Source organism: Octopus bimaculoides, chromosome 18, assembly GCF_046866305.1.
Source record: "Octopus bimaculoides isolate indiv1 chromosome 18, ASM4686630v1, whole genome shotgun sequence".
Taxonomy (NCBI): domain Eukaryota; kingdom Metazoa; phylum Mollusca; class Cephalopoda; order Octopoda; family Octopodidae; genus Octopus; species Octopus bimaculoides.
Window position 1 is genome coordinate 4722419 of NC_142945.1, and position 12500 is coordinate 4734918.

Below are 12500 nucleotides of genomic sequence, written 5' to 3' on the forward strand. Positions count from 1 at the left end.
ACACATATATATATATATATATATATATATATATATGCGTGTGCGTATAACTTTATTAGTTGTTAGCTGTAAAGCTGCTTGCGTGTTTCACGGGTCCACAGTTTCGTGTGACACTACGACACCACTTACCGATCGTTTGATAAATGAAGTAAAGCGAAACTCGAGTCGTTGAATCATATACGTAACTTACCCAACAAGAAATAACTAAAGAAATAAATATATTATAACATACTTCTTGCCAAAAAAAAAAACACTCTTGAGTATTTTTACCATTGGTCTACTGAAATCAAATTTGAGTTTTACGTGTTTCATCGTTTTGGACTCTTGTATTCTTTGAACCCCTAAGAGAAATTCCCATTGTCTTAAATATATAAAGCTTGTTTTAACATCTCTTACGTTTGTGACAATGCATGGCAGAAGATCCGTGTATATTAACACTTGGGGTTAAAAATAGCATTAAAGTCCGTCGCGAACGGAACAGTCATCTTGAAGTGGCAACAAATAGCACTTGTTAGTACAACTACTGCGTTCATCTCTTAGAGAGATATTAGAAGTAGCTTTTTTTGCTTGTTGTTAATACCTTTGTTTTGGATTTAATTCCAATATGCCACTCTGACGAACGTGAAGGGAAACTGTAAGAATCCTCCTCTGTTGGTGTTCGTTGGTCAAGTTATATTTAATCATCGTTATTATCATTTGACATCCTTAATCAAGTCAGACCTCACAGCTCTTACGTAAAACCTAATTACCAGGCATTCTCCTTTGTGATGCGATACTTCACATTTCATATCATGAATTTCTGGTGGTGATATTTGAAAGAGAAGACAACGCGGCCAATTTCACCAACTGGCTGACATCGTTAAAGGACAAATAGTGACACTAGCTATCATTTACTTTAAGGCAGTGCTCCCCAACCGGTATGCCGCGGCACACTGGTGTACCACGCGATGATGCTAAGTGTACTGCAGTGTAACCTGAATATAACTTTCTTTATTATACTTTTAGTTATATCTTTAGTTCATGTATGCCGTCGAATTTTGAAAAACATATAATCGTACCGCAAGTAAAGGTCCATATTTTTTGTGTTCAATCTGATTTCCACAAAATAGTTTCCACCTGACAAAAACATCGAGTATACCAACCATCTTAATTACGTTTTTAATCTTTATAAAGTATGAAAGATATTTGCTTCAAAAGATTTGCTTAAAACAGACGTCCAAACATTCTTCATTTTCCTGCAAGCTTATCATACCATGACCTTCCAGTTGAAAAAACTTTTTTTTGTTTTTTATAGCCGATCACATATGAATCCCACTGTTTAAAAATTACCTACGCAGTTTAGAAAACTTTTAGCTTATTGCTTTAAGCCTTTTAGCATTCAGATTTCTCTGTTATATATAATCCTTATTTATCCACTTTGTTTCGAATTAATCAAGCATTAGTTTGTGGTTTCAAGATTTCGAGAATTACATTGCAGGGTGGTGTATGAGAGGGTGGTTCTGGTCGGTTCGAATATCAAACAGGTAGCATATTTTTGAGCGGTCATAGCCAGTTTATGACGAAGATAAATGCATTCTTTTTATTAGCCTTTTTTGGAAGGAGTCGTAATCGTTTTGCTGCTTCTTATTGTTGTCATGTGAATCATGAATTGGCGAATTGTACAAGAGCCTCTGCAAAATCTCCATCGGTTTCATATTTAGATGTACAGCGAAGGCATTTTCTTGGAGTATATTAAAGATGAACTTTGATATATAACAACATTTCCGTCGATACATGAAACATTTAAAGGGATAGCACGAAAATGTCATTTGTTATCTTTTATCTTTTACTTGTTTCAATCATTGAACTGTGCATATATATATATATATATATATATATATATATATATATATATATCGGAGTAAGCACATTTCCTTTCCCGTTTCTAACAAAACTGTCCGATGAACGGGAACGTGAAACTCCGAGTAACAGTCTTTTGTTATATTTCTGCTGCTTTTAAATAAAGTATATATAAATATATATAATGTATTTATGGATATGTATGTATGTATTTGTATGTATATCTATATATATATATGTATGTATTTATGTATGTATATGTGTATATATATCTGTGTATATGTATATACGTGTATATATATATATGGTATGTATACATACATACATATATATATATATATATATATATATATATATATATATATATATATATATATATATATATATATATATGTGTGTGTGTGTGTGTGTGTGTGTGTGCGTGTGTGTGTGTGTGTGTATGTGTGTGTGTGTGTGTGTGTGTTTGTGTGTGTGTGTGTGTGTGTGGTACTTATTTTTCTTTGTCTGTCTCTTGCCGGACCGCTAAGTTACTTCATTTCAGGCAGCTCTGCTAGATCTGACACGTGGTACCCCGTACACCTGTTCAAACCACGTCGATTTGATGGAGAAAGTGAGCTAATGAACAGCACATACATTTGGTTAGTATAAACCAGTGGTTCCCAAAGTGGGCAATACTGCCCCCTTGAGAGCGGTTTTGAAGAAAAGTGAGATGATAAAGGAGTGGCCAAAATCGGGTGATAGGGGTAATTAAAAAATATTAATAGGTTAATTAAGTTTAAGTTTTATTTGTGAAATATAGTTGTTTTGAATTTGCTGCAGAAAGTGGCCTATATTAGTGGTGGGAAGGGTGACGAGGGCGCAAGGAATGTGGCCTGGGCGCCAAGTGGGGTGGCAGCTTGAAAAAGTTTGGGAACTACTGATAAACAAACCATTTGTACAGACTAGTCAGTAGGAACTTGCGGAACCTTCTCATCAGTTGATTACAAAACGAGTGTCCACAAGACAACACACACACACACAATCGTAACAGTATGTAGCTTTAGTGTGAATGGTACCTTCTTACCCCGAACCCTCCACCCTTGATACCGTTGCTGCAATAACTACCTGCTGTTGCCATTCCATATTTTTTCTCTTCATTTGGCGTCTGACCCAGTTTTTAACTAAACATAGTACTTTCACAACATATACTCGACATCCAGCATTGTACGAGATTATCTCTCTCCCCTCCTTCATTACCCCTCTTTCTCTCAGTATACACACACACACACACACACACACACACACACATACACACACACACACACACACACACACACACACACACACACACACACACATACATACATATATACATATATATATATTTATAATCACACGTTCATGTACACCTACACGTTTACACATACATGTATATTAATACACACACATATATATATATATATATATATATATGCATATATATATATGCATACGTGCACATAATTGTCTGTCTGTTTGTCTAACTCTCTCTCTCTCGCTCTCTCTCTCTCTCGCTCTCTCTCTCTCGCTCTCTCTCTCTTTCTGTACACACACACACACACACACGCACACACACACACACTCACACATACACACATACACACACAAAGTATATTCACACGCGTGTATGCGTCTATATTTCTCTTCATGTGTTGTTCGGCTTTCTACGTCAACCAATATGCCTACCTCATTCTTTTCTTTCTCTGTCTTTCTTCAGTCTCTCTCTACCTTTCTCCCTCTCTCTCTCTCTCTCTCTCTCTCTCTCTCTCTCTCTCTCTCCCCCTCTCTCTCTATTTCTCTCTATCTGTCTGTCACCTATTTGTCACCTTCTTTCTCTTCCGTACTCTCTCACGCTCTCTCTTTCTCCCTCGGTCTTTCTCCCTTGCTCCGACCTTCACTCCGTGTCAACCTCAATGTGTTGATCTGACGGAATAACCACCTCACCTGTTAGTTCCCCCACCCACCCGCACTCCTCGCCTCCACTCAACGGCAGCAGCAGCACCACCACCAGCAACACCACCACCACCACCACCACCACCACCACCACCACCACCGACACCAACCGCAGTAAGTTCACAATCACCACCCCACCACTACCACCACATCAGTACCCTCGATCAACTCTAATACTCCTATCACCAATACCTCCACCACCACCACCATCACCACCACCCTCAGTACTACCACCAACACCACAACCATCGTGACCCCCTCTACCACCACCTACCCCACCACCACCACCACCTCCGCCGGCCTCCCCACTCAACGATCACGACATACCACACATCCACTCCGTGTCACACCATCTAAAATATCAGCAAAACACACACACACACACACACACACACACTCAAAGACATACACACACACACATACTTATGAACGTCAGTGTACCCAGGGACATGTCATACATGAGTACTAAATACATTGATACACATCACATGCAGTTTACACACACACACACACACACACACACACACACACACACACACACACACACACACACACACACACACACACACACACACGCATTCAGGCCTTACTCAATGTTCTGAGATTTGTATGAAATAACGTTTGCTCTACGTTATGATATGTATAGTTGGGGTGATGCAAATACGAAAATACAACACAGAACATATATTTTCATTATTAATTTATCAATAGCAAGGCGCCGAACTGGGAGAGTCCTTAGCTCGCCGAATAAAACGCTTAGCAGCATTTCATCCGTCTTTTATTTTCTGAGTTCAAATTTCGCCGAGATCGGCTTTGCTTTTCATCCTTCGAAGGTCTATAAAATAAGTACCAGTTGAGTACTGGGGTCAATGCAATCGAGTTAACTACGTCCTTTGAAATTGCTGGTCTTGCAGCAAAATTTGAAATCGTTATCGATAATCGGCAAAAAGGCAGCGAAGTTTCAGACCTTGTGCCTATGGTAGAAAATGATTATTACTAATCGGCAGAAGTCACAGATTTATTAACAGGTTTCAAATTTTAGCGGCAAGCCAGAAATTTCGGGGGACGGAGTAGTATTTTATACAACGGTAGGATAAAATACAATGTCAAAGCTGACAGGCAGGATTTGGACTCAGTCATTAATCAACGTGGTGATCTAGTAGTTAGGTTGTTGCACTGACGATCGCTAGGTAATGGGTTCGATTCCCGGACCGGTCGGCGTGTTGTGTTCTTGAGCAAACCTGATGATGATGATGATGATAGTGGTTTTAAACATTGGCATAAGGCTAGTTATTTTAGAATGTAGGAGCTAACTGCATGATTATAATATCATGATTTCAGTTTGCATGTTAACAAAAATATTAATGATTGAAGTTAAACAACGTTTCAAGGTATATATTTAAGAAGATTAATTAATGAGTTACTTTGATTAGTTATCATTAGTCATGTTCATACAAAATCTCGCAAGGAGTGAATCAATTCTATCCCTGTTTTCTGCACCCAGAACAGCAAAGTAAGCGAGCTTTCCATTATGTAAATTAGGCGAAAATATTTCGCTGCCGACAGCGGCAATATGCACTGAAGTGAATAGGATGTAGTAATGGTAGTGTAACGGCTGATGTGTTTTGTTGTTGGTTAAAGTTGCAAGTGGAGAGTCATTGATGGATATTAATGTTTTATTGCTGACATTATTGGGATTGCAATTTACAGTTTGTTAAGTGAGCCGACATATTTTCTGTTATGTAATTTTGTATTTCATCTGTCTATTAACTACGTATTTGCATAGGCAAGCAAACATACGGTGCATATATATAAATACATACGCATGCGTATATGAGCATGCATATATAATGTATACATTTTTGAGCTCATATATATATATATATATAGTGAAAACAATGTGAAAACAAAGTGATTATTTTGAAAGTATTTAGTACGTACGTTTCAGGTCTGCGTAATATTGTTGGCACTCCGTCGCTTACGACGTCGAGGGTTCCAGTTCAACGGAACAGCCTGCTCGTGAAATTAACGTGCAAGTGGCTGAGCACTCCACAGACACGTGTACCCTTAACGTAGTTCTCGGGGGATATTCAGCGTGACACAGTGTGACAAGGCTGGCCCTTTGAATTACAGGCACAACAGAAACAGGAAGTAAAAGTAAGAGAAAGTTGTGTTGAAAGAATACAGCAGGGTTCGCCACCATCCCCTGCCGGAGCCTCGTGGTTCTTTAGGTGTTTTCGTTCAATAAACACTCACAACGCCCGGTCTGGGAATCGAAACCGCGATCCTATGACCGCGATTCCGCTGCCCTAACCACTGGGCCATTGCACCCCCACATATATGTATATACACACACAATCGAGATAGATGATAACATTGCTGTAGACAAATTCCCCTACACCCCCACACACAAACACGAAAGAACCGCATATATGTTATGTGTGTATGTATGTCGAAATTCCTAACATGCACAAGTATATGTCTGAGGTCTTGCTAAGACTTATATCCTTACAAGACGAAACCAGTCGGCCACAAATATTATCATGGACAAATACTTCAAATACTTTCCTCTTTTATGTTTGTTCTTTTTCTTCTTTTTTTTGTTTTGTTTTGTTTCACTCGTTTGATGTGTATCGATGACAAACATGTGTCCAGTCAACTGATTGACCTTTACAAATATATCTATTCTATTTTTATCTACACTCACTCAGAGGTATAGATTAGACGTGTGTATGTATCAGACGTGATATGTGTGTGTGTGTGTGTGTGTGTATGTGTGTGTGTGTACGTATCTTGTCTAGACATATTTTCTGTTTCCTTTTACACATGAACACAGTTCAACTAACACTATCGTATAGACACACACAAAAGTACTCATACACATACACACACGCGCACACGCACACACAGATACATTTATGTACGTATTTTGTGTGTGTGTGTTCCGGGTTTTGTAGACGCGGGTTTTGTAGGCGTGGCTTCGTGGTGAATAGTTTGCTTCCAGCCACATAGTTCCGGGTTCAGTCCCACTGCGTGGCACCTTGGGCAAGTGTCTTCTACTATAGCCTGAAAAAGGCTGCCCACACCCTCTTAGCAGCTAGGAGAGGGGTATGTTTCACATTGTAGAGCTGGATGAAGGAGTTCCCTACTGTAAGGCGGGAAGAAGAGAGATGCATACTGTAGGCTTAGCAGTAAGGGACTCGTCTTACTGGATCGAGAGATTGAGTTCATATTGCTGGTCTGTTAAGATGGTGGCATACATTGTAAAATTAAAATCATTTGTGAATTATTGTAAAATTTGGAGAAGGGAGGGAGGGCATTTGTAAGACAGGAAGGAAAGAGCGCGTATTGTAGGGCTGGCCCAGGAAATCGAATATTCTGGTGCCGGCCCTTAGAAAACCAGAAAAATCTGAGATGAAGTGATGAAGAGAATAATTTCTGTGGTTGGTCGCGAAGGACTGAAAAGATGGTGGAAAGTTAAACCGGCTCAATGGTTATTCTTTCATTCGTTAATTCTTTTGCTTGTTTCAGTCATTTAACTGCAGCCATGCTGGAGCACCGCTTTTTAGTCGATCAAATCTGCACGAAGACTTATTCTTTGTAAGCCTAGTATTTATTCTATGGGTCTCTTTTGCTGAACCGCTAGTTAGGGGACGTAAACACACCAACATCGCTTGTCAAGTGATGGGGGGTGGGACACATACATATACACACACACGCACGCGCGCACACACACACACACACAGACACATATATACGACAGGTTTCTTTGAGTTTCCGTCTACCAAATCCACTCACAAGGCTTTGATCGGCCCGACGCTATAGTACAAACTGAACCCGAAACCATGTGGTTGGGAAGCAAGCTTCTTACCACATAGCCACGCCTGCGCCTTCCCCCCCCCCCCCAGTTTTATATAGTTTATATACACAGGTATCTATTTTTTTAGTTTATATAAACAAAATATCGAGAAAAGATTGAGATACAAGAGAGCAGAAAGATAAAGGAAGAAACGGAGATGATGTCATCGATTCAGCAACTTGTTTAGTGACAGATAACGCCATTGTTATCGATGAATGGTTGGCCAACAGGCTGGCTGGAAGAAGCCCGGATACTTATTCAACAAGGGAAACAAAAGAAGTTCAAACAAGAGAGAGAATTGTATTTATAATTCTTATTGTTTTCAATCAACCACGTTAGTCTCTCTCCGTCCGTCCGTCCACCCGTCCACCCGTCCATCCACCCGTCCGTCCACCCGTCCGTCTCTCTCTCTCTTCCTATCCGTATACACACACACACATATATACTTACATACGTGCCCATGTCTATCTATCAATCAATCAATCTATCTATCTATATATATATATATATATATATATATATATATATATATGTATTTATGTATTTGTGTATGCATATTATGTATATATATATATATATATATATATATACATATAAATATATACATACGCATAAATATATGCAATGTAACCGTTATATATGTGCGTGTGTATGTGTATGGTCAATGTAAACACGTTTTATCTGAAGATGTGTTGAAAACCAAATTAAACATTGACAAATAATGAAGAGAATACGTAGATTAGAGTTAAATATTTACTTCTTTATTACGTCGTGAGAAGGGTGCAAGTACACTGCGCCCAGTGTCCCCTTTTTTCAGAAATGCTGAACGGTGAAAGTGAAGCCTAGCAATCTAATTCATAGAAGAGAACGGATACGCTACTGGAACCGATCATGGAGGGCTTATATGTGGTATAAAGATGGAAAGGAAATGAAAGAGTTTGGAATGAGGTTATGTCTGAAAATCAGTCGTAATGGTCATGACTGGAAGGCTTTCGTTGATAGATCGCTTCTAAATGAGTTGGCTGGGGATTAAACAAAAAAACTATAAGAGCAAATGTGACTGTATGTAAGAAATTTGTTTCGAAACTTCGTGGTTTTGAGTTCCATCCCATTGCAATGCACATCGTTTGAGCAAGTGTGTCTTTAACATAGTCTCTTGTTGTCCGAAGTCTTCTAGGTGAAATTTGGAGAACGCAGTCTTTATGAAAGTTTGTTGAAGAAGCTATTTCCGCTTTGTTGTGGAATACCGCATTCGTCAGTGGTATTCATACAACCATTTGTTCTTTAGGTGCGTTTAGCATAACCCACTCTCTACTAAGCATCTGAACTCGTATTCTGATCTGAAGATAACTCGCATCTGCCTTGAAGGTTCTCAGAACGTTCAAGAGCTCACCTTTGTTCCTTTATCGAATGCATTAATCCCGCCGCGAATAAATAAATGAATAGTCTTAGTAAAGACTTGAATAATTTCATGCATGTTTTTATCATCTAAAAGGTTAGGCATATGGCATTGTTGTTGTGATCAATGTTAAGGTTAATGAATTGTATTTTCAAGATCAGAAAATCTGATCAATGCAGACATATCGTGAAGGATCACCCAATTTATGTATAAATGTTATTTTCCAAACCAAACAGAAAAAAGCAAACAAGCACATTTCTCACCAACTTCGTTAATAATTCACTTCAATATGCTTTATTTTGTTACCATCAAGTTTTCTTTATGCATTTCCTCCTTCTGTTTTTTTTTTCTGTTTCCTTATTTATTCTTTATTCTTGCTTTATTTCGCAGGTTGTTGTGGTTGTTACTGCCTTTCGTATTCGTGCTGGTTCAGTCAGATATCAATGTTCTTGTAAGTATGACACCTAGAAATTAAATACTAAATGTGTGAATGCGCATGTTTGCGTGGGTTTTCGAGCGTGCATATATATATATATATATATATATATATATATATATATATATATATATATATATATATATATATATATATATATATATATATATATATATATATATATATACATATATATATATATATATATATATATATATATATATATATATATATATATATATATACATATACATATACATATATATATATATGCATAAGCGTGTATATTTATACAAGCATATATGCATATGCATATGTATCTATATGATCAGAATATCTACAAATGTGTGTGCATGCTGTTACCATGCATATCTACATACACACAAGGACATGCATACATTCATATGTATGACTATACATATGCATATTTACACATACACGTATGTAATATACACGTATGCATACATATATACATATATATATGTATACATACATGATATATATATATATATATATATATATATATATATCATCAGACACATACACATGCTTGTACGTATATACACATATGTATGTATACATAGTAATTATGTAATTAACCAGCTAGGGGCATCAGCATCATATCTCGTCATGTATTACTGGGAAGTCATGGAACCATCTTATTTATCTTCATTTCAAATGAAACTGTATACTAACACATTAGCACTACAATCGGGCATCAAGTCCATTCCTCATATCTCTCTATCCATTAAACTGCATGCCTTACATAGTATATATACATATATATATACAATTGTCTCTCACTTCATTTGCCATGATCTAATAAATATCATCTGGTTATATTTCTTTATCTTTTTTCCGATTGACATTTTTTACTCATCGCATGGTATGTGACTACATTTCTTTAAAACTGAATTATATTTGCCAGTATATAAACAGTAAAAACAATATTCTCAAACTGTGATATTGTTTCACCAATTATTCTGTATCTGTTCGTCTACCTGTTTTTTCTCTCCTTCTGTCGGTCTTTCTTCCGTATATATATATATATATATACACACATATATATGGCTTTGTTTGTATGTAGGTGTGTGTATGTGTGTGCGTGTGTGTGTGTGTGTGTATATATATACATATGTAAATGCATTTATGAATAGGCATGTATGTAAGTACATCTATTTAATCACTCTAGATATAAATGCAGATATACATGCATAACATAGCTACGAATACACATTTATATATGCGGGTGTATACATATAAATATATTAGTACAGATATGCACACATACACATGTGTGTTTGTATATATACATATACATACATACATACATACATACATATATATGCATGTGTGTATATATATGCATAATTTCTGTAACATACACTAACAAAGACACACATATACAAATGTATACAAATGTGTGTGTATATATATATATATATATATATATATATATATATATATATATATATATATATATATATATATATATATATATAACTGTGATTTTACATTTGTATGGATATACGTTTCTATAATGCGTATAACATACGCCCTGAGAAGCTTATACATTAATTGGCCGAACCATTAGCTATTAATCGGTGTTTTTAACCTATTCTCTCGCATCTTTACGCAAATAACAATCACAGATGAAAAATATGTTGCAGAAGAAGACACACACAGATTTCTAATTGGCTAAACAGATCTGACATAGCGAAAGCTGAATATCACATCAGCATATGAGCTTCTAAGTATTTAAAAAGAAAATATTTATGTGAAAATATAGGTGTGTAGAATAGTGTTTGTGTGCACGTATGTGTGTGTGAGTGTGTTTGTATCTTAGATTCCAGTCTCTGATGTGTATATAGATGTAAGTGTATTTACAAATTTACAATTATATTCGTGTATGGGCGTACGTGAGCATATATATATATATATATATATATATATATATATATATATATATATATATATATATATATATACAAGTGCATGTGTGTGTGGGTGCATGTATATATACATATATAACATTTATATATATATTTATGCATAATATATATATTACATATGTATTGTATACATAATGACTATATAAAGTATATATACGCATATATATATATATATATATATATATATATATATATATATATATATATATATATGTATGTATATATATATATATATGCGTGTGTGTGAGTGTATATATATATATATATATATATATATATATATATATATATATATATATATACTATATAGGTATGAATATAGATGGATAGATAGACAGATACGTATGTGTGTGTGTTTGTGTGTGTATGTGTTTGTGCGAATTCTCCCGTCCGTATCGAGGCATTATAATCCGAGAGCCAGCTGTTATAACTATCTACACATATGTTTTGATTTGTTTAGTAAAGCCTTCTGTGCAACAGGCAGACCTTTCGGAAAAGCTCACAACAGCTGCTGCGAACGTTTTCCACAATCTCAATGTACCACAAACCTCGGGATTCTTTCAATCTCTTGAGTTAGGCGTCTTTGCCACCGCTTAGATTCGAAGCCACCCTGATAAGCTAAATGAACACCTGGTTATACAATGTGGCTGTGTGCTTAGAAGTTTGCCTCCTGTCTACATGACTCCGGGTTCAGTCCCACTGCGTGGCAACTTTGGGAATATGTCTTTTGCTACAGCCTCGAGGTGACCAAAGACTTGTGAGTAGATTTGGTGGACGGAAACCGGAAGATGCTTATCACACACACACATGTACATGTGTGTGCATGTATGTGTGTGCGTATAACTGTGTGTGTTAGTATAAACAACATGCTTTAATAAGAGAGGTACTGGGATCGAACCATACGACCATAACTCCTCAAGGCTGTTCCCCAGTCTAATGACTTTAATAAGTAAAAGATACATACACAATATATATATATATATATATATATATATATATATATATATATATATATATATATATATAGTGAGTCTACAAAAAAAG

At 36.3% G+C, this 12500-nt stretch overlaps 1 protein-coding gene across 6 annotated transcripts in view; it reads left to right on the forward strand.

Annotated features, from left to right (window-relative positions):
* The window catches only part of LOC106872231 (fibroblast growth factor 8), a 134847-nt gene that overhangs the window by 96071 nt on the left and 26276 nt on the right, over positions 1 to 12500 (forward strand). For all 6 annotated transcript variants that reach the window (XM_089365666.1, XM_089365663.1, XM_089365664.1 and 3 more), the window contains one exon: positions 9459 to 9519. In XM_089365666.1, the coding sequence (XP_089221792.1) occupies positions 9459 to 9519 (61 nt within the window). The remainder of the gene's footprint in view (positions 1 to 9458; positions 9520 to 12500) is intronic.